General features: G+C 39.4%; 1 protein-coding gene across 4 annotated transcripts in view; it reads left to right on the top strand.

The window, feature by feature from the left end:
- LOC101106534 (ATP-binding cassette sub-family C member 4) overlaps window positions 1-24,216 on the top strand; it is a 187,861-nt gene that overhangs the window by 144,010 nt on the left and 19,635 nt on the right. For 3 of the 4 annotated variants that reach the window (XM_042254988.2, XM_027973709.3, XM_042254989.2), the window contains 6 exons: window positions 8,591-8,741; window positions 10,143-10,262; window positions 11,449-11,559; window positions 12,528-12,628; window positions 13,699-13,890; window positions 18,702-18,857. In XM_042254988.2, coding sequence (XP_042110922.1) covers window positions 8,591-8,741; window positions 10,143-10,262; window positions 11,449-11,559; window positions 12,528-12,628; window positions 13,699-13,890; window positions 18,702-18,857 — 831 coding nt within the window. The remainder of the gene's footprint in view (window positions 1-8,590; window positions 8,742-10,142; window positions 10,263-11,448; window positions 11,560-12,527; window positions 12,629-13,698; window positions 13,891-18,701; window positions 18,858-24,216) is intronic. The other variant, XM_042254987.2, reaches the window with a different exon arrangement.

Raw genomic sequence — 24,216 nt, 5'->3', positions numbered from 1 at the left:
CAGTCATAATGTAACCGTTTGTTAAGTTAAAATTACCATAAAACTTTTCAAGATTGTTGCACCCTTTTTACACACCCACCAGCAATATATGGGAGTTCTGGTTGTTCCACACCTTTGCAGTTTTTGCAACACATAATATTATCAGGCTTTGTGTCTAGTCTTTCTGTGCATGACTACTCTCATTGTGGTGTCAATTTGCATTTTCCTGATGATTAATGATAGAGTTCTTTTTCATGCCTGCTTACTGGTCATTTTTTTTCCCAGTTATGCTAGCCACATTTATTTACAACATCTTTATGGATTGAATTGGCACCTGATTCAAAATCATTTGACCCTGTGTAGTCAAGTCTGACTTTGTATACTTTATTTATTTGGCATATTTTATTTTGTTCCACTGAATCGTTTATCCTTCTACCAGTACCGCAGTTTTAGTTATTGTATGTGTTAGTAAGACTTGACATCTTCTGGTTTAATTCCTCTAACTCCATACTTCGAGATTGTTTGGATCATTCTAGATCACTTACTTTTCTGTATAAATTTTAGAAACCTTTAAATTTGTTTTCAAAGAAAGCCTTCTGGAATTTTGATTAATATTTCCTTTTATCTGTAGGTCGGTTTGAGGAGTGTCTGAGGTCAGTTATATATTTGACTTACTGAGGTCATCTTTAATTTTAGAAGTGTTTTTTAGTTTTTATAAGTCTTATAATGCTTTGGTTGACTTCATTCCTGGATATTTGATGTCTTTCAGTTGTATTTATGGAATGGTTTTTAAGATGACTTTCCACTTCCTTGTTGCTACTGTATAGAAATACAATGATTTGCTTGTGAATCTACTTTGCATTTCTTGGAATTAGTTTTGCTTTTTTAATTATGCAGAATTTTCTATATCTACAATCATATCAGTTTTACTTCTTCACTTACAATATTTATTAGTTTTATTTCCTTGTTGTGGCAGAGGTTTGAGTAAAATGTTGAAAAGAATGATAAATCCTTGCACTATTAAGGCAAAACTATTTCAATATTTTTCCATCAAGAATGATGTTAACTACAGTTTTTTAGATAGATTGAATACTTCCTTTAATTCCTAAATTCCTGAGAATTTTACTATTTTTAAAAATCAAGACTAGGTCTTGAAATTTGGCCAGTATTTTTTCTAAATTTGTTGAGATAATCATATGATTATTCACCATTAATTTTTATTTTATTTTATTTTATTTTTTTTCACCACTAATTTTTAAATGTGATAAATTATACCAAGTCATATTTGCAGGTTAAATTAACGTTATATTGCTTAAATAAACTACAGCTGGTCATAATGTGTAACGTATTTTTTTCTTTTCATATCACTGTATGCAATTTGTTAATATTCTGTCAAGAATATTTTCATTTCTTTATGAGTTATATTGGTTTATACTTTTCTTGGAATGTTTTGCCAGTTTTTAGTGTCAAAGGTATGTAGACCTCATAAAAATACATGAGAAATGTATCTTTTTGTTAATGTATTTTGTTTTTTTTTTCATTTTTTGCCTTACCTCAAGCTTGTGGGAATCTCAGTTCCCTGACCCGGGATTGAACCCCAGGTCATGGCAGTGGAAGCCTGGAATCCTAACCACGGAGCTACCAGGGTCAGTTTATGTGTCAGTTGGGCCAGGCGGCTTTCCACAGTTACTCAGTCAAAAAGTAGTCAAGCTGTTACTGCATAGATATTATGTAAAAATGATTAAAGTGCATAATCAGTTCGCTTAAGTAAGGAATCCTATCTGAGATAGTCTTGGTGGGCCTAATTCAGTCTGTTGAAAGGGCTTAAGAGCTTCGGCTTCTGTGAATAGAAAGAAATTCTGCCTATGTGAACAGTATTGGCTCCTGCCCAAAAGTTCCAGCCTATCGCTTGTAACAGCCAGCCCTGTGGATTTCTGACTTACCTAGCCAAGTTTGATTGTGAAACATTACTTTTTTGTGTTGTTAGATTCAGTTTATTGGTGTGTCCTTTAGTGTTCTTAAGACAGTTTTGATTATAATTTTTGTTTCTTTTAATGTTTTTGTCTGGTTTTTATATTATGCTAATGCTGGACTCAAATTCCCTGGATGAATTTAGTAAAACTTTCTTCACAATCTACTCGTGAAGCGCTCCGGGCCTAATGTCTTTTTGTGTGTGGAGAGAGGGAAATACACAGCATCTAAGCACAGCCTTAGTTACAGCCTTCAAATTTTAATATCTGTAGATTTTTATTTTATGTCAGAATAATTTTATTGCAATTTTGAATTAGATGATACTTCAATGTGTTACTGAACTTCCAAATATCAATGATACAATAAGTTACCTTTTTGTTACTGATTCTTTGTTAAATCCACTTAGGTCAGAATATATTCTGTACTCTTTCTGTCTGTTAAAGTTTGTTGATACTTGCTTTATAGTATAGGATATATAATTGAAAAGAACATCTAATGACTACCTTATTGTATATTTCTTGCCTAGGTCATATTTGTTAATGATGTTTTAAAAATATTTTATATCTCCATTGATTTTTATTTTTTTAACTTGTTTATCCTATTCAGTTATTGAGGTAGGTAAGTTTAAATCTCCTACTATGTGTATGGCATTATGTATTTCTACTAAGCTTTGTCAGATTTTGCCTTACACATTATTGAGCTATGTTATTAGGCTCATGTAAATTTGGATTTAGAAAAAAATCTATTGGATAAAATTGACCCTTTATAAATTTTGAAATTTATTTATCTTTTAATTGAAGGAGAATTGCTTTACAAAATTTTGTTGTTTTGACCATTTATTCTTATGAAATGTTTTGCTTTATTTCTAGCAGTCTATCCTAACTTCATGTTAGATACTCCAACTTTCTTTTATTTAGTTTTTTTATGAGGTACCTTGTTCAACATTTTATTTCTACTTTTATGTGGATTATTTTTAAGGTGTGCCTTTTAATTTTTTAATTATTTTATTTATTTTTATAAATTTATTTTTTAAATGAAGGAGAATTGCTTTACAGAATTTTGTTGTTTTCTGTCAAACCCACATGAATCAACCATGGGTATACATATATCCCTTCCCTTTTGAACCTTCCTCCCATCTCCCGCCCCATCCCACCCCTCAGAGAGCCCCTGTTTGAGTTCCGTGAGACACACAGCAAATTCTCGTTGTCTTCTCTGTTTTACATATGGTAACGTAAGTTTCCATGTTACTTTCTCCATACGTCTCACCCTCTCCTTCCCTCTCCCCATGTCCATAAGTCTATACTCCATGTCTGTTTCTCCACTGCTGCCCTGCAAAAGATTCTTCAGTACCATTTTTCTAGAGTACCATTTTTCTAGATTCCGTATATATGCGTTAGTATATGATATTTCTCTCTCTCTTTCTGACTTACTTCACTCGGTATAGTAGGCTCTAGTTTTATCCACCTCATTAGAACTGACTCAGATTTTGAATTATTTTATTTTTAGCTGTGCTGAGTCTTCGTTGCTGTGCTGGCTGTTCTCTGGTTGCAATGAGCAGGGGCTACTCTCTAATTGCAGTTTGCAAATTTCCCGTTGTGGTTTTTCTTTTTGTGGAGCTCGGGCTTCAGGGCATGTGGGCTTCAGTAGTTGTGTTAAGGTGGCCCTTTTTAAAATAGCAACTAGATGGATTCTGTGTCTTGAATTTCATAATAAGCTCAGACCCTGGGAAAGGTTAGAGAGGAAGCTATTGATCATTGAGATTTGCTGAACACAAAGGAAGGGAAAAGTGCTCTGTGTTTTCCTAATGGTTTCTGTTGTGTTGGTTCAGGAACTGTAAACCAAATCTCACCGTTTATTCTTCAGAAGAGCTAGCTGTGACTCAAGATTAAGGGCTAACTGAAGAATTACACAGGTTTTGCAGCCAGGGTGGATGCCTCAGAAAAGATCTGAGGCAGTCAAATTAGGGATGAAAGGGATGGTTAATGAATCCTAAGGACAGCACACGTTTAGAAAACTTAATTACTACTAGAGTGTGTATGGATCTCATCATACAGATAAGACACACCAACTTCCCATCATTTTCTGATTTAACAGAATTAATGGGGTTGGATGAGGTCGAGAGAAACAGGTGATAAACGAAGGGTCTGGAACCAAACCAGAGCTGGTCTCTAAACTCCCATGAACATTCAAGATACCGTCTCCCACTTAACACCTGCAGACTCAATATTAACTGTAGGTCAGTATTAGATTTAGGACCTTACACTGAAGAGCTTTCCTCGTTTTTCCCTTTACTAATATTTATCTTGTGTTTGAAGGGTACTGAATATTGATTCATAGAAATTACATTTTATTTCTTAGTGCTTGGAGAGTTTTGTGCAGCCTGTTCAAGATTTTAAAACAAGTATCTTGTGTTATCCTAGCAGCACAATGGTGAGATAGTCATTTCATTGAAAGGTGATTTTTTTATCTCATATGTTTCCAGAACAAATAGAATCACTCCTACACCCACGTCAGCAGACACCTTATTGATCAAAACTCGGCAGCATTTGTTTCTTTCCCTAACTCAAAAGAAACTTGTGCCAAGAGATGAATCTTGTTTATGGCATTTGAGTCATATCTTCCATTATAAATCAGTAGAAGTTTAAGGCAGGTAGGATGATTTGTACTTATCACAACTTAGAACAAAATTCTTAAGAATCTGACAGGAAAATTCAAAGGTTTGAGAGTCTTCTGAGGTGTTAGCCGTTATAATGATCCTGATTTTTTTTTTTATTATTGTACACAGATAATAAAAGTAATGTCTACTTATTAAGGGACTTTATGATTAAATACATATTTCACATTGTGCCTAATATGAGCATGAGCGAGAGAGAGTTCAAATAAACATGTAGTGAGCCAAAAGTATGGATGGCATATTTATTTGCATAAAATAAGAAGAATACATTTTTACTGCTGTTTATAGAAAACATGTTCTTTGGCACAAGCTTCACAAAGACTAGCAGGAATAGAATCCTATGGAATTAAGTTGAAAGTAAAATGTGGGTAGATACCTAGGAATTCCTACAGGACTGTAAGCAATTTGGAATTTAAATGCTAAACAGGCAAACAGGCCCTCATATTTAAAACTGTGCTTGTGAAAGGAATATGTTATATCTGCAATATTAGAATATAGTGTTAATTGTAGGCATAGAGAATTCCTGGGGAAACTTTAACCCAAATGTATATATTGAACTTAGAAAACATAGTCTCATTTTGTGTTCTTGGGGTTTATGTATTTATGACAATTAAATTGGGTTGTTTTTTATGCTTATGAAACATTTATTATTTAAACAGTATTTATTAAAATATGTAAGTGTCTGTTAAACAGTATTTATTAAAATGTGTAGCATTCATTTTTTTAAGACCTTTTCCTGATCTGTCTGCTGTTTGAGGTGAGCAGGCTCTGATGCCCTAATTAACTAGTAAACATTGACTGGTACCTGCATGGAAGAGACCCATATAACCCTAAGAAATTCAACAGAAATGGAAAATTCAGATAAACGGGGGAAAATATAAAAGGGAAAGATATTTAGATCTTAACTTTCATATTATGAATTTTATGTGTATGTGGGATACCATAGCAGGCAGAAATTTAAAGGACAGGCTTGGAGTCAAAATCAATGAATTCTCTGACTTTGAGCAAATTACTAAACCTCACTGAATTTTTAAAACAGGAATCTCCTATTCAGATTTGATATGATAATGAAATTATATAATGCCTGTAAAATACTGGAGAGGTGGCACCCATTGCAAGCCTTATGAATTATCTATTGATAATTTGAGGGTGAGGTAGTCACCAGCACTTCCTTGGTTGTCAACTGAATCTAGGAAATGGTGGAATTTCTTCAGTGAAATGAGAAAATTTACCATGTGCACTAGGAATAAAGTAGTTATTTTAGTTTTCACATTTTTTGAATGTTTTTTGCATAAAGCCATTAACATTTTTCAGAAAGCATTACTTTTTTTCCCTTTCTCTCCTGTGTTTGTGTACTTAGTTAACAATTTACTTAGATGCCACTGTGTTTTTGTCAGAAACAGCTGCTGTCCAGAGCCGGCATCCGTTTAGAGGTGCTCAACAGATTTCCCTTCCACAGGTGGTAGTGACAGGATCCTCAGTTTTAGTCATCTTGATGTCCTAACCAGGCTGCTTGTTCCAAGAAGGCTGACCTGGGGGTGGACACCGTTGAATTTCCAGGGATTCACAAGATTGCAAATACTAGCTTTTTTCCTTAATCTCAACTACCAATTCATACTGCATAGAATAGAAAATATCACTCATTTTGATTCATAAGCGCACCACTTTTCCCCTTCAGTTAAGTTCAGTCGCTCAGTCGTGTCTGACTCTTTGCGACCCCATGAATCGCAGGATGCCAGGTCTCCCTGTCCATCACCAACTCCCGGAGTTCACTCAAACTCATGTCCATCGAGTCAGTGATGCCATCCAGCCATCTCATCCTCTGTCGTCCCCTTCTCCTCCTGCCCCCAATCCCTCCCAGCATCAAAGCTTTTCCAATGAGTCAACTCTTCGCATGAGGTGGCCAAAGTACTGGAGTATCAGGTTTAGCATCATTCCTTCCAAAGAACACCAATAGCCTTGACTAGTCAGGCCTTAGTCGGCAAAGTAATGTCTCTGCTTTTGAATATGCTATCTAGGTTGGTCATAGCTTTTCTTCCAAGGAGTGTCTTTTAATTTCATGGCTGCAGTCACCATCTGCAGTGATTTTGGAGCCCCCAAAAATAAAGTCTGACACTGTTTCCACTATTTCCCCATCTATTTCCCATGAAGTAATGGGACCGGATGCCATGATCTTCGTTTTCTGAATGTTGAGCTTTAAGCCAGCTTTTTCACTCTCCTCTTTCACTTTCCTCAAGAGGCTTTTTAGTTCCTCTTCACTTTCTGCCATAAGGGTGGTGGCATCTGCGTATCTGAGGTTATTGATATTTCTCCCAGCGATCTTGATTCCAGCTTATGTTTCTTCCAGTCCAGCATTTCTCATGATGTACTCTGCATATAAGTTAAATAAGCAGGGAGACAACATGCAGCTTCTACGTACTTCTTTTCCTGTTTGGCACCAGTCTATTGTTCCTTGGTCTCCCATAAATGCTTAACAGTTTTCCAACAGTTAAGTCTTCACACAAAAGCTTGAAGGAGAGAGGACATGGAATGAGTAACGTTATGTCTCCAAAAAAAAAATGTTGGCTTGCCTCCATTTCCCTAAGGTTAACAGTCTTGGGAAGGCCTATAGTTGGAAATACAGAGAGGACAGAAATTATAGTAGGCATGAGGTTTATTCGTCATATTATTAGAAATGTGCCTCTTTAAACAAAATAGACCTCACGTTCGATATTCTCTGTGGCTAGAGAAAAGCCACAGTCATCATTCCATTTAGGAAATGCTTTGCAAGCGCTGTGATAGGTCCTTGGTTAGTACGAAGTGGTTCCTGTCCTTACAATGAATTTTCTCACAGGGTCCGGCTTCATGGGATTATCAAGATTCTTTGGGCCCATTAATCTATTAACACACTATCCCTCCCTCTCCTGGTTCCTTGCATCTAGAACAGAATGAAGGAAGTTAGAATTTATATTTGTTATATATGAAATGGTAAGCACTTTATAAACATTATTTCGTTTAATTCCCATCACCATGTTTTTATGTTGATATATCTCAGTTTTTGCTCAGATTAAGAGTGTTGGAATGTCTTACCCTTCTTGGTAGTATTTGAGAAGGTTAGCCCCAAACTCTGTCTGAGATGGCACAGTACCCGGGTAATGGATTTTGCTTTCCGGGTGTAGGTTATCATTAGCTGCAAAGAAAAGAATCACTCCTTCTTGTCCACAATGACCATATTCTTTCAGGTGAAAAACTGGATCAAATAGTTGTTTGAAATGGACACTTTGAATCTTTAGCATAATGAAAGAAAGTTGGCTGTAGGTTTGGGGGAAGATTAAAGTTATCACAGTCACTCACGCCAAGACTCCCCCTGGCTCTGTGACTTATGCTTTGCATTCAACATCAAGTTAATTTTGCTCTCCATCTATAAAATGAGAGACTGCTGTTACTCAGTAGGGTTACTGTGATAAATAATGAGTTAATACATGTGATGCTTTGAATGTACAGACCTATGTGCAGTCAGCACTCCTAAACAGTCACATCGGACAGAAAACCAAGAAAGAAGAATTCCAGCTTTCAGAGGTCAATATTGAATGTTTCTTACTTTTCTGAACTCAGAATTTGTAACCAACCACTTCTTTATCTCTCCATGTATAGCTGAGGTTTCTGTTTTCGTCATCTGTGATAGGATGACAGCTGACTGTCTTACGACAGTTTTTGTTTGTGAGCCTCAGATATTCTCATCTTTTCCAAATGGTACTGCCTGCGCTTGGCTACGTAGTTGATCAAAAGAGCTTATACCTAGAAACTTTCGTACTTAGCCCAGTGTTTTACACACGGGAAGTGTACAGTAAGCACCACGAGGACCACCTTTTTCCAACATATCCTTTGAGGAAAAGGAGTTTAATCCTAACAAAACAACCCATTAAATTTTATTTTTTAGTAGAATGCTGGATAAACAGGCCCTTGTATTTATATTTTCTCTTTCAGACATTTCTACAAGTGATTGGTGTGGTGGGCGTGGCAGTGGCGGTGATTCCTTGGATCGCCATACCCCTGGTTCCCCTTGGCATTGTTTTCTTTGTCCTCCGGAGATATTTCTTAGAAACATCGCGAGATGTCAAACGCCTAGAATCTACAAGTGAGTACCGGGGCTCTCAAGTTGGGATGTCAGTGCAGACTGACTTCGATTTATGATAATTAACTAGAACCCAGAAATCCTGCAGATTCTGTCCTGGAATTGCTCACCAAGTCTACATTTGGTAATTGCATATTAGGGGCCTTATGAGTCAGTGTGGCCCTTAAGGCACATGGAGCTGGTAGTGTGTTAGTTTCAGCTTTGCATTATAACACAAGGAGAACGAATGTACGCACCATGAGGATCGGGACCGATTTTGTCTTGCTCATCACATGCTTCGTGACATAGAGCAGCCACTCAGTAGAAGGAAAATAGTGCATCATTTTTCTAAAAAGGAAAACAGTGCATCATGTTACAAGTAATAATCTTTTTCAAGAGATGCACAGATAACAAAGTGATGTCCTGCTGATACTAATACAACGCAGGATATTAATACAACTCATCCCTGACAGAGGTCACAGGTTATAGTCTTCCTATGAAAAAAACAGCTTACAGCCTTATTCACAATCGAAATGAGAACCGTAGGGGGTCCTCACTGCCCAGCAGCCTGCAGCCCACCTGTTCCCTGATGGTCAGGATCCTCACCCTGGTGCTTGTGGTCAGTGTGCTCTTAGAGAAGATGGCAGGAAATGAATGACCAGTCATGTGACAGCAGGCCCAAAGCCCACATGAAATCACTCAAAAGCGAATGGCCACTGAGGCCATGTCAGAATCTGCAAGGGTGATTTGAGTATGACATGCCACAGTGACCTCCAAATTCCCTGGATATCCAGCAGGGCAATTATAAGAACATCAATCAGTTTCCCAGAGTGGAATATGCCTTAATTCACGGGTCCTGTGGTCACAAGGGCAGTATAGCACCAGGTTCTCTGTGACCTGCCCAGAGACTCCTAGTGCAGGTGCAGGGATGATGCTGCGAGACGGCAGACTGTCCACTCTCCTCACTTGTCTCACCCCTTCCCTCTGCCAGCCCTTAAGTTTCTAATGTTATGGTGGTAACAACACAAAGCTCATAAAAATTCAGTGCGGTGAGGACTCTTATGGAGGATTACGTTTATGACTTCTGCCTGGAGGGATGGCAGAGAAGAGTAGGGAGGGAGGCAAGATTGAGGGGGACCTTGATGAATGAGTTAGTTCAGAAATGCGTTATCTAAATACAGGTCCAAATTAAATTTGGTCAAAGATGACTTTGAAGGGAATCTGTTATATGTGGGTTGTGAAAGTGAAGCTTGGGATGAGAAGTGATTTGAGGGTCACAGTAGGTACTTTGCCAGGCAGTCACCAAGAAGCCCTGGGTGTGCCCCTTAAGAAGGTAAATGACCTGCCAAGCACAGGAAACAGTTGACTTCCTCGCATCCAGCCTCCCTGATTTTCTCTGTCGTGTGTCTGTCTCTGCTTCCCCAGCTCGGAGCCCGGTGTTTTCCCACTTATCGTCTTCTCTCCAAGGCCTCTGGACCATCCGGGCGTACAAAGCTGAACAGAGGTTTCAGGAACTGTTCGACTCACACCAGGACTTGCACTCAGGTCTGTAGAATTCTGGAAATGATTTCAAAGGATGGGATATGCTGCCTTCTGAGGCCTGACCTCCCTCTCAGGTGGCCTTGCTGGCCCGCACCACTCTCTATGCCGCTTTTCCTCTCACTCTGTAATGCTGCCTCCCCCAGCCCTTCTTCTCAGCACCCTGTGTGTGCTCCCCTCTTCCCTGTCACCCCCTGCTTTTCCTCCTCCTACTGCCTTGAATTGTCCAACTGTCACCACATCCTATGCCTTAGGCCCTTTAAGAAGGATGTCTACAAACTTAAAAAACACACAGTCTCTGTTGCAACTACTCATTTTTGCTATTATAGCACTAAGGCAGGCAAAAAGAATACATCAACAAATTGCTGTGACGATCTCTGAATAAAACTTTATTTAGAAAAGCAAGCTGTGTCCATTCTTGGCCCACAGGCTGTTAGTTTGTGGACTCTTTTCAGAGCATGGTCATTAGTGTCTGACTCTTTGCGACCCCATCGACTGCAGCACACTAGGCTTCGCTGTCCTCCACTGTCTCCAGGAGTTTGCTCAAACTCATGTCCTTTGAATCGGTGATGCTATCTAAGCATCTCATCCTTTAAGAGCCTTAAGGAAAATAATTTCTCCATTATTAGATAGGGCATCCAGAATTTCCTCTACATTAGTAAACTCCTGGTCCAACTGATGAAATGACATTTGGAAAGCCCATGCAGATACTGTTATCTGATGGTCCTTCAAATACTGGCTCCTAAGAATTAACACTATGTGGGGCCGTAAGTAAGTGCAGATGGTGCTGGAAACAGTGCCAGGTACGCTCTGTGCCAGCATAGACTTGGGAACAGTCAACTTTGTGAGAGGATAAGCCTCACTTGGAGCCCAGTACCATAAGACACACAATGATGGGGCCATTTTTGTATGTTAATTATTAGGATCATATTTCTCTTTATAACCTGTGGCTTGAAGTTTCCAGTGCCTGCTTCCCACAAGGCTCCTGGAGTGATTCCTGTGTTCCCATACGTTGTCATGTCAGAAGCTAGCTTGTTGCAATCCTCAAGGTGCTTGAGCCTATAACTTTGCTGTCCTAACCTGTGTAAAAATCTTCTGCAGTTCACCTGCACAGAAGACCCCATCCCAATTCAAAGCAGCCTACATGATATCTCTGGTTATTCATTCTGCTTATTTCTGTCCTCACACCCAGAGGCTTGGTTCTTGTTTCTGACGACGTCCCGATGGTTCGCTGTGCGTCTGGATGCCATCTGTGCTGTGTTTGTCATTGTTGTTGCCTTTGGGTCCCTGATTCTGGCAAAAAGTAAGTGCATCACTGTAGTTTGATTACAGTTACAGCTTCATTTGCAGTTATTAATGTACCTTATTGTCCCTTTGTCTAATATACGGTTTCGTTCTAATGAATTGTGTTAAAGTGTTTGCACCATGTGATACTGCAGTGTGGCCCCTGTAGAGGAGTCACTTGTGTCTTGATGAGGCTTTTGGTGAGACTTCTTGATGTGTTCTTTGATCCCTTTAATCTGTCTTCAGTGGGATGAAGTCAGCCTAGCAACTGACCTTCTGAACTTTACTGCTAGCATTTTAGCTTGGGAAGAGAGGAACAAGTTTGCTGTTAAGCTTTTTGTCCAGCTTGTGGCTTTAGGACTGCTTAGATCTCTTGGCTATAGATGCCTGGTGTACTGCAGTGAGAAACATTCTCTGCAGGGAAGAAAGCCATCCTCACTGCTGTGTGGGTACCAGATGAGCGGCTGGTGTGGGTGTGCGTGGCATGTATTCACCGTCCCTATTGTGAATTACTATACCATAGTAACAACACTGAATCACTGGTTTAAATAATGGAACAACAAGAGCAGTATTTTGGATTTAAAAGCACTGGCTCTTAGAACCAATTGACTTGTTTTTTCGTGGTTTCCAACTGTGGCTGCGTTGCACGTAAAAAGTGAAATTACATGATGATCCTTGAAACCATAGTGACGAAAGTCTGCATGATGACGTGTTTCCTTCCCTACATCATAACTGTCAAGAGTATATCAACCCTGTCAGGCAGGATTAATAAGCTCTGTTAATAGTTTTCTATGTTCATAGTGGTTTTTTTTTTTTTTTTTCACTTTTCTTTCATGCTCTCTGTCAACACTTAGTAAAAGTATAAGTAACACTGTCTATGTGCCAGTGATTTAAATATTATAGAGAAGTCTAGGCACAGTGAGGGAAGGAGCCCAGCTCAGGGTTAACAATGGGATTGAAATGTTTCCTTTCTTCTTCCTCATTTAGCTTTGGATGCTGGGCAGGTTGGCCTGGCGCTGTCCTACGCCCTCACGCTCATGGGGATGTTCCAGTGGTGCGTCAGGCAAAGTGCCGAAGTTGAAAATATGGTGATGTTACCTTTTAGCCTTTTCCTTAACATTAAATGACATAAAGGAATTATTATGTAAAAAAAACAAACAAAAAAAAAAAAAACCTCTTAAAACTGTTTTTTACATCATAGCTAACAGGGTTTATTAGATCCTTCCAGCATCTGTTTAACATTTATTTAAAATAAAATAAACACATCTTTTCTCAGTCTTATGTATGCCACGTCAGCTGGTTTTATATTCATCACAAGCTGTCTTCAAATTTAATGCATGCCTCTGTAGGAGAGAGTTTCTGACATCCTGCAGAAGATACAGCTCATTTCTTAGAGGCTTGTTTACATTTGTTATTTAATAGTTTAAGAATTTAGTATTTTGAGGTTTATTTGTTCAATTAATTTAATTATTCCCCAGCATCTCCATTTTAGAATGTCTCCTTGTATGTGTTGAATGCCTGAACTTACTGATGGTCCTTCTTTTCGAAAGTACTATCAAAGGTGTCAAGTTATGTTTGTTTAGGAGGCCTTAGCCAATACTTAAATTGCTTCCTTTTTTGAATATTTTCATTTTCTCCTAAAGGGAGAAAAATGATGCAACTGAAATTTGTCTATTTCACTCTCTAATAGAATAGAAAGTAGCTAATTATTAAAATGAGGTGTAATGACCATCCAGTTCTACTCATCTACAACAGATGATCCTTCTATAGCAAAATATTAATAATAATGATTTCTGTCCACACATACTATTTTCATTGACAAGGTTTTCTATTTTAAAAAATTTATATATGAAAATTGGGTCACTTAGAGTATTTAATTTCTCTAGGTCATTCAGTCTTGATATAATGTTGAACATGGTAGCCATAATAAACGTGTTACGAGACAATGAAAAGTCACCCATCATCAGTATGCTCTTTAAATTAGCACTTCTGTCTTTTGTAGATGTAGTGCTTCTGTCTTTTGTAGATGCTAAGACCTGAGATATTCTTAACTATAGAAATGCAGATATAAAGATACAAAAGTAGAATTTTCATTTATAATCTGACATCCATTACGAAGACCCTCTGTTCCTAACTCGTGTGTTGTCCTATGTTTCAGATGATTTCAGTAGAAAGGGTGATCGAGTATACAGATCTGGAAAAAGAAGCGCCCTGGGAATCCCAGAAACGCCCGCTACCCTCCTGGCCCCATGAAGGTGTAATCATCTTTGACAATGTGAACTTCTCGTACAGCCTAGATGGGCCTCTGGTATTGAAGCACCTGACAGCACTCATTAAATCAAGAGAAAAGGTTTGTTTCAGCCACTTCCTTCTATAATAGTTTACCTGTGAACATTTAGCCCCGCATCTGCTGTGGGATTCCTGAGAGGTATGTCGGGAGGCAGTCTTTTCATCTATGTGCATGAAGATTCGATCAGTCTGTCGGTGGGAACCAGGGCAGGCTCTTGGAAAGGAGACTTAGTGAGAGTCGACAAGGTGGTAGGAACCTCTTCCCTGCCTACCTTGGCCCTGCCTGCCCCTCGAGCTTCAGGTTCTAATGTTCACATACTCCTGGTCGTCTGTGGGCTCTCCCGAAGCTTGGTGTCCTCCCAGCCCCCACTGCACATGCAGCCCTCTATCTCAGAGACCCTTCCCCTCGGCACCTGCCCGGTGAACGGCTCCTCATTTTCTGAGCTGACTCTAGCGCGTCTGCTTCTGCAAGACACCCAATTCTTCCTCAGTGTCTGTCTAAAGAAAGTGACAGGCGAATGGATAAACAAATGTGGTGTATCCTCACAGTGAAACATTCAGCCTGAAAAAGGAAGAACATCCCGATCTCAGGAAATCAGGTGAAATGATGATAAGGCAGACAGAAAAGGAACCAGTACTGTAGGATTTCACTTACTTGAGATTTCCTAGAGTACTCAGATCCATAAAGACAGAAAATTGGATGGTGGTTGCCATGACCTGAGCGAGGGGAATTGGTGGTTGTTGTATGATGCATACAGAGTTAGTTTCAGTTTTACAAGGGGGAAAATATTCGGGAGGGACAACAAAGTGAGTGTGCTTAACACTAAACTCTCCACGTGAAAATGGCTAAGTTGGTAAGTGTTACGTTATCTGGTTTTACCACCGTTAATTGATGCCATCTTTGACACGCTTTGTAATTTGGGGTCTGTATCTCACAGATCCCTAAGGCTTCTTAAAGATCAGAGAGCATCTTATTTTCATCTCTGTTCCCCCACAAAATTGTATTTTTCAGGGCACACAGAGTGTACTGAGAGCCTCCCCGCTGGGAAAATGAATGAGTAACACATAGTTGTGAACAACCAGTAACCAAAACACACACACACAGCACAACTGCGTAAATAACCTATTACCTCTCATGTTAAATACTTGGTATTTAACTGCTCTTTAAAACTCTTCCCACCACACACCCATCTAGTGGACTGGAGCTGTAATTTAATGAATGATACCCTTGTGACGCGAAAGAGTATTCAATTTAACGCCCAAATGATATGCAGGGAGAAGCCTCAGTCAGTCACACAGCAAAAACTGGCTCATAGGTTGGGAAGGAAGTGAGGTTTGCTTGCTTACAGACATTGTGTCCACCATATTTCCTGTTGTATATATATTTCTGTTAATTTACCCATCTTAAGTTCCCCCAAAAGCCATAAAATATGAATTATCTAAGAAACTGCAATACAACTACGTGCATTCTTCCGTCTTAAAATCCCTGAATCGTAGGTCTATCCGAGCTTCTAAAATATATGTAGGAAAATTGAGTCTGGAGAGTGAATTAAAAACTGCAATAACGTGACTTTTGATCTGTGTCTCAGTCCACTGTGAGTATCACTGTTAGCTTCATTTCTGTGTTTGGAGATGACACTCGGGCAGTGTGTTCATGAAGTTATTTCACTCTGCCTGTGTATATCCCAGGTTTCCCCTCATGCTCACCTCTCCCAGCCCCCATCACATCAGGACACCCCTTTGGTGTTGGATTTGATTGAGAGCTGAGAGTGGGGGGGATGTGGGAGTGAGCCAGCCTAGCACAACTGGGGCTTTAATTCTCTTTCTCTCATTTTCTCTGCTGTCCCTATTTCCAGAAGTAAATGGGAAAAATTAATAGGTATTATGCTGGTTTCTAATTCATAGAAGAAATAGCAAGTAAAAATAAAGAACCACAATGAGGTAAATAGCACCGTAGACTTCCTGAGTAGATTCTGAACACGGGCTGCATTTTTCATTTAGATGATTTTGTGGTTGATTTGATCATTTTAGAAAGTACTGGGCCATTTTAAAGCGTTTTCCAGCTCTAGAGGTAGATTGATTTTGGTTTGTTATTTTTTTCTCGCTCGGAGCTATTACTTGAATAATACATTTTTACCGATGCTTACTAGACCTTGCTATAATGTGCAAAAATATTAGTTTCCTACCCTTTCTCCTTTTTACATAACATACCCTCCGCAAACCCTCCCCTCACTCCCAGATTGTCCCAGCTTCCTAATTCCTTGCAACTCAGACTGTATTGCCACGGCCACAGCACCTATAACACCTGGGAGCCTTCAGAAATACAGAGTCTCAGGCCCAAAGAGACCTCTTTTCTCAGCATTGCATTTGAGCAAGACCTCTGTAAAGAATTTCTCTGAATGTCTTTGGTTTCAGGCATGTAAATTTCAGTGACACTGGTGGCACTCTCCATCGGCAATTTGTAAAACCCATTGGTGACCTGGGAAAGACTTTCAGATGATAGTTTTGATAAGTGAACGGTAGAAATAGCCTGGTCTGGGCTTTATTTGAGTTGTTCTGTTCTTACCTCTCCTCGCTGGATTGTTGAAGTTGCATTCCTGTGGCCCTGAGCAGCCCTTAGTGTCCCTGCCATATCTTGGCCATTTACCCAAAGTCTACAAATATCCCAGTTTACACAGATGCATCAGTTTCAGTATAGCTGATATTTATAGCATGGGCTTCCCTGGTGACTCAGTAAAGAAACTGCTTGCAATGCAGGAGACCCAGGTTCAGTTCCCGAGTTGGGAAAATCCCCTGGAGAATGAAATGGCAACTCACCCCAGTATTCTTGCCTGGAGAATCCCATGGTCAGGGGAGTCTGGCAGGCTACAGCCCATGAGGTCACAACAGGAAAACACAACTTAGGAACTAAACCACCACCAATATGAGTAGCATAGAAGTGTACAAACATTTTCATAGACACAGTTCTCACCTGTATTGTGTTGTGTGTTGATTTACATATTAAAACACCCAGAAATGCAGGCATACCTGGTTTTATTGTGTTTCAAAGTGCTGTTTCTTTGGGGTTCTGTTTTTTCACAAATGGAATGTTTGTGGCAACTCTGCATTAAGCACGAGCAGCAACACCATTTTTCCTATAGCATTTACTCACTTCATATCTCTGTCACATTTTGGTAGTTCCTGCAATACTTCAAAACTTTTCATTAATTATATTTGTCACGGTGACCTGTATTCAGTGTTCTTGAAGTTAGTCCAACCCGAAGAGGGATCAGGTGATGGTTAACATTTTTTAGAGGAAGAAAAATATGAAAATTATTTTTTCATATTCCCATTATTGTGGTGGTCTGGAATGAAATCCGCATGTTCAAAATCTACATGTGAAACGCAGAACACATACACACACGTATATATATATTCTCTAGGACCTGCCTAGATGCAGAAAGTGTCCCATCTATATTATATAAATCAGGATTTATCATATCATACAAAATAGGTACAAAGAAAAGGCACTTTTCTTTCTGCTAATGTGTCTAAATTTTTGAAATTGAATTATTGAACATCACTAAAGCCAACTTCAGAAGGCCACAGAGGGGAGTACTGCTGGTCACAAGTTGCTGGTGCTGGCTATGCCCTCTGGGCTTGGACTTCCCAGGTGCTGCTGGTTGTAAAGAATCCACCTGTCAGTGATAGAAATGAAGAGATGCCGGTTGATCCCTGAATTGGGAAGATCCCCTGGAGGAAGAAATGGCAATCCACTCCAGTATTCTTGCCTGGAGAATCCCATGGACAGAGGAGCCTGGCAGGCTACAGAGTGTCAGACACAACGGAAGTGAATTAGCACACATGAAAGCGTATCGTATGCCCCACCAGGGAATTTGTAGATTGCTACCTGATTGGTAAAAAAGACCAATTTCTGCATACATGTTTGAATTCGGACAACTAGCCAGTTTTTACAATAAAATTTTACTCCTGATCTGCATTTTCCGTGCATTATACTGAATCTTTGATCTTATTGTTAATGCACTTAATTTCTGTTTGCTTAGATTTTTAATAAGTTGGCTGATACTTGACACGTATCTTTCCAGGGTTTAATTATAAGTATTAATTGGTTTGTAAAATGTCTTTTGAAGTGCTGAGATGAAAGATCCCATATAAATAGAAAGTGTTGTTTGTGTTGTTGTTTTTGTTGACCTCATTATGTGTGTTTTGTCTACCTGGCTACTGCCTTTTAAGACACTGAGACTAGCATTTTAAAATTTTAAGATGTTTCCTTTCAAGACAAGTCATTAGTAAGGTATTTATTATCTGGAAGTGATTTAGTTTGTCTATGGAAGAATATGTCGTGTTAACTGAAAGAAATCTGGAAATCTGAGTATTTGTTTGTATGTAAGACTTCTGACTTGACTTTTTGACATATCTGCAAAATTGCTCACATAATTCTCAATGTTCAAAATATCTAGACACTAGGAATACAACTAATGTAAAAGCTGAATTCTAATGGAACACTTGGAAAGCTTCTGACTTTTTACTGATTGTGGACTGATTCTGTTCTTTGAACCAGAATCTTCAGTCTTCAGTCTTCACCATGGCACATTTGTCAATGTCTGTCATTTTTGGTTTCCATCTCCTGGCGCGTGCTTCTGTCATCAAATGGGTAGACTCCATGGCTACTGGTATCCATCCTACAATTCTCAGGACAGCTTCCCTTCCCCAGCAAAGAATTACCTGAGCCCCAATCTCAACAGTGCCACAGTTGAGGAACTAGAGAGACTGCACTCAATAGATCTTTTAAAATTCATCTTCAGCAACCCGGGTTTTTCCTAGGTTTGCTGCATATTGTTAGTTCTTAATTCCTCCTGGATCTCTTTACAGGTTGGCATTGTGGGAAGAACAGGAGCTGGAAAAAGTTCTCTCATCGCTGCCCTTTTTAGATTGTCGGAGCCTGAAGGTAAAATCTGGATTGATAAGATCTTGACAACCGAAATTGGTCTTCATGATTTAAGGAAGAAAATGTCAATTATACCTCAGGTATGCACATCAGAGCATTTTCACATGTTCTTTTTATACACCATCTAAGTTTAATTTCTTTTGATTTGTTGGTTTTAGTTGGATGAAAGTGTTGATTCTTTTTCCCCCAGTAGAGCATATTTTTAAGTACAGAGATTTTCACAGATACTTTCTCGGGTATCAGGGGTTTTTTTGTTAGTTTGTTTCTTTTGTGTGTGTGGTTTAATAAGATTTCTGAATTTAAGCTTCTTCAGGTACTTCTATTTTGACCACTGATAACCACATAATTCTGAGAAAACAATCGGGGAAAACCGGAATGTTAATTTAAGTGTCTTAATGATGGAATTTTGCTATAAGAAATAAGCTGCATCTTTAGAGTTGAAGGCTTTCTGTGAAAGTGTAGGACTTTGAGAATTACAGTGTGTATAGATGGACAGGGCAAAATTTTAGAAATTAGCCGTTAGTAAGTGGTTTTAACCAGGCATTCAGTACAGAATAGTGAGGAAAAGCACAGGACATGGAATTCCATTTCCTCTCCCTTACAAGGCAGCTCACAGTACCAACTCCTCGAGCTGCTGTGAGGACTAAATAGGTCAGTGGGTGTGGATCGATTCACATAGGCCCAGTACATGGCTTCTGTGTTGATGGAACATTGAATTAACCATCTCTTCTTGGTTTCTGATTCTTCCTTTTTTTTTTTTTTAACTTCTTAAATATGTATGAGTTTTAAGAGTGCTTGATTATTTGCATAGTAGACGCTCTTGTCATTCCTTATGTTTCATCCACATAAAATAATGCAGAGGATGTCTGTTGATCAGTTACTATCCTCCATGTATATAGCCAAGGACAACGTAGATTCTGTGCCTTCATCTTTAATCCTGCCCTCTGCTATGATAAACTTGCTGGTTTTATTTTTTTATCTTTGCTGTTTTAAAAAAAATTCTCTACAATCATCTGACCATCAAGGAATGCTGAGAAAAATATATACCTTTAAGAGAACCATAGAAAAGAGAGATTAAGAGCCAGGCAAATGTGCTTCCTGGAATGCGGGTATAATGAGCTCTGAAATGTTATTAGGAAGCATATAGAACGTGGCACCCAAAGGAAGGAGAGCATAGACTTGTGTCTTATGACTGTTCAACTGTTGTTCCCTACCCCTGTCCTTTAAAATACCTGTTATTAGTATAAGCACTTTTGGAATCAAGGTATTGTTTTTAGACCACAGTGAAATGCCACCTCATAACTCTAAAGATGTCAACAATTTTTAAGGAAGGAAAAGAACCAAGTGTTCACAAGGATGTGCAGAAATTAGAATGCTTGTGCATCGCTGCTGTGTGTGCATGCTAAGTCACTTCAGTCATGTCCAATTCTGTGTGATGCCATGGACTGCAGCCTGCCAGGCTTCTCTGTCCATGGGATTCTGGACAGGAATACTGGAGTGGGTTGCCATGCCCTCCTCCAAGGGATCTTCCCAACCCAGGGATTGAACCTGCATCTCTTAAGCCTCCTGCATTGGCAGGTGGATTCTTACCTGAAGTACTTAGAGCAATCTGTTCTTGGTGGCTGACTTGGTGATTAATGTAGAAAATAGATGTTTCTGGATTCCCATTTTTAAGTTTTGATTTTACCCATCTCTGCTGCTGCTAAGTCACTTCAGTCGTGTCCGACTCTGTGCGAGCCCACAGACGGCAGCCCGCCAGGCTCCCCCATCCCTGGGATTCTCTAGGCAAGAACACTGCAGTGGGTTGCCATTTCCTTCTCCAATGCGTGAAAGTGAAGTCACTCAGTCGTGCCCGACTCTTAGCGACCCCGTGGACTGCAGCCTACAGGCTCCTCCATCCATGGGATTTTCCAGGCAAGAGTACTGAAGTAGGGTGCCATTACCCATCTCTGAAATGGGCCAAATGAGATTAGTTCTAAGACATAACGGGTGTGTCTATAAAGTACTTTTATGTCCTTGGATAAAAGGATTGAGAAACCGTGCCCTGTATTACTTTTAATGCTTCTTAATAAGAAAAGGTTGTATGCTTGTGTACATAAAAGAACAGTATAAATAAAGAAATAACGTTAGATGATTCTTGGCTCTGCCAGTAATGTTTTGGAAGCACATCTGAGCAAAGACTAAACATCCCTTGACATCACCACGTTTTGGTTCTGTTCCATCAGTTTCCACCCTACGTTTGAGCATGCTCTGTGTACACACTCCAGGGAGCGTGCTTACAAAACAGTGCTAAGCTTTGTATCCATGTAGATAATGATCACTAACCATTGTAAACACAGAACATTATTTTTTCACTCTCTATTTCTTTGTTTCTGAGGCGCAATGCTATTTGATAAAAGAGAATGTTTGTGTAAAGTGTCCCAGGAGATTATTCAGGAGGCAGCCAGGGATAGGTCATAGACTGTCAACATGAGCCACTTTTTAATTCCTGCTCTGTCTCATGTGACTGTAGGGCCTTGAGGATGTCACTTGTCTGGAGGTCCAGCGTCCTGGTCCTTGAACCACGTCTAGAAACTAATGTGACACAGATTTGTTGTGAGATATGACTAAGGACTTTCCCGGTGGTTCAGTGGCTAAGACTCTGCTCTCAGTGCAGGGGGCTCAGGTTCAATCCCCGTTCAAGAAACTAGGTTCCACATGGCATAACAAAAACCAGGTGCAGCCAAAGAAATAAGTTAAACAAATACTTTTTAAAAATATGTGGGGTTCCCTGGTGGCTCAGGTTGTAAGGAATCTTCCAGCCATGCGGGAGACCTGGGTTCAATCCCTGGGTTGGAAAGATCCCCTGGAGAAGATGGCTACCCACCCCAATATCCTTTCCTGGAGAATCACGTGGACAGAGGAGCCTGATGGGTACAATCCATGGGGTCGCAGAGAGTTGGACATGACTGAGTGACTAACACTAAAAATGTAACTTAGATCCCATGGCTGATTCTTGGGACCAGTCAGTCAACAGTAATTATAAGTATTCTTAAGAATGAAGGCACTGACCTTTCAGGTGTTATTTCTAAAAGACTAACACATTTTGGAAAGGCTTTGCTCTTTCTTTTCATGTTTTTATAGTCCTTAGTGATTTTCAGTACTTTTATTGCTTATAACGTAAACCACATTGTTTATAGAAATTTAAAGAGTGAAGCAAAATTAAAAAGCAATGCAGTAGAGTTTTAGGGAAAAGCATAACTGAAAAATTTATGTAATGTCTTTTCTCCAAGGAGCAAGAAGAAAGAATATCACTATTTCTCTTGGTTGATGGCCCCCCTTCCACCAAATTTGTTCCTGACCATCACCCTGTACCCCAGTCATACTTTTCTGTCCCCCACGAAGACCTCTGGCATTTTTCTCAGTGCTTTCCACATTCTTGACAGCTGTCTTGTTCTCCTTGAAGACATGACTTCTGTCCCTCATTTCTGTTCCTCTAGTTTTTATTGCAGCCCCTGACAACTTACACAGTATTAATAATAATTCCTAACACTTGTAGAATTCTTAACACATGTTTACCTCATTCCCTACCCTCTCCTCCTTAATCCTCATAATTTTCTTATTATCCTTATCTGACAGATTTGATAACTGAGGCACTAAGAGCTTAACCCACTTAGCAAGTAAGCAGCAGAGCCTGAATTTCCTATGTATTTTTCGGTGATTCCCAACTGCAGAACCTGAGCAGCTGATCACCCTGTGACGACTTCAGTACCCTGTTGACTGTCATCCACAGTAGAACTGCTTCGTAACATGAAATCTCATGTCCAAACTTGCACACACACAAAATTTTTTAAAAACATTATTACTCTATATGCTGGTTTTTACTCTCCATTCTTCTAATTAGCTTTGCTCTTCTTGTAAGTGGACTTTAAAACCATCTAGGATATCCATTCTGTTCCAGCTAACATAAAAGATATAATGACAGTCATAAGGCACAAAATTGACTTTCTGATCCATTGACTGAGCTTGCAGTTGGATAGATCCCGCCCCTCCCTGTCCCTCGTTGGGCTGGTCTCCTGGTCAGTGTTAGCATCACTGTTGTTCCAGCTTTGCACATCAGCCTTGCACCGTTAGCCCCAGTTGCCAGTAAGGAAACTTGAGTCTTAATAGGTTACCCCAAGTATAATCGCTAATACGAGCCTCTTTGGATGATTCTTTGTACCTAGAGAAAATGGCACAAGAAAATTTATGGCACAAGGAAAGTGTTTTCTTTTGAAGAGGGATTCCATGTGAATTCAGTGTTTATGATGGTAGCCCAGAAGTCGGCACAGATCAGCAGTCATCATCTTAATTATGATTAGATTCATTTCTTATATTTAATAGTTTTTCTCTATGTCAAAGCAAAAGCTTGGTATTTTTAAACAGCCCCCTCTCCTCTTTTGGTATTTCTGTTCCTTGCATTTTCTTCAGTAAGTTGAAGAAGATGAACCAGAGCTACCTCATTGACTTCTCCATGGTTTTCTGGTTTTCTTTCCCGTTTTATCTTGTTGAGAATTAAACTGAAAGAGAGGAGTTGGATGTGCTGTTACTAGTAAAGAAATATAACTGGATTCTCGCCTAAAGTAGTCAGTCACCCTTTGTTCCTGACACTGAAGTCTTCTTGGAACTGCTCCCTGGAGCCCCTGAAAGAGGACTTTACATGACTTTAATTCTTCTTTCTTTGTTGGCAAACAGTGTCCTTTTCTTCTGAATATGGATGATGATTAGTTCCTTCAGAGGCTTCAGGATCTAAAAAAAAAAAAATGATGAGGGTACCAAAATTTAAAGTGACTTCAGGTGCTTCTCTTATTCTTGAAACAGGGAGATGAGTTTCCTCTTATGAAAATTCCTCAGATTAGAAAGGAGAACAGAGCTTTAGGATACCAGAAAACAGTAGCAGTATATACTTTTTTTAAAAAATTGAAGTATAGTTGATTTATGGAACTTCCCTGGTGGCTCAGTGGTAAAGAATCCGCCTGCAAGTGTAGGAGATGCCGGTTCAATCACTAGGTTACAGAGATCCCCAGGAGCAGGAGATGGCAACCCACTCCAACATTCTTGCCTAGAGAGTTCCATGGGCAGGGTAGCTTGGCAAGTTACAGTCTGTGAGGTCATGAAAGAGTCAGACACGATTTAGTGATTAAACCACAACAATTGTTAATTTACAGTGTTGTGTTAATTTCTTAGTAGTAGCTACTCATGATAGTCCTAGTTTAGGACTGAAATGATTGTCCTTTATTTGCCTTGTTTGTAACCATTTGTACACTTTTTGTCTTGGTCCTAGGTCATTTTAAGCATTAGAAGGTTAGTAGGTAGGGTTTCTTTGCAGGATTGTTATCCTACAAAGATAACAGTCTTTTCTTCCAGCAGCCTGTACTAAAGGTCCCTTAAGACTGCCATTCAGTCCTCCGGTTGTGTCGA

The sequence above is a fragment of the Ovis aries genome, chromosome 10 (assembly GCF_016772045.2).
Source record: "Ovis aries strain OAR_USU_Benz2616 breed Rambouillet chromosome 10, ARS-UI_Ramb_v3.0, whole genome shotgun sequence".
Classification (NCBI taxonomy): Eukaryota; Metazoa; Chordata; class Mammalia; order Artiodactyla; family Bovidae; genus Ovis; species Ovis aries.
The sequence above is the reverse complement of the archived record's forward strand: the minus strand, read 5'-3'. Positions and strand labels throughout refer to the sequence as shown.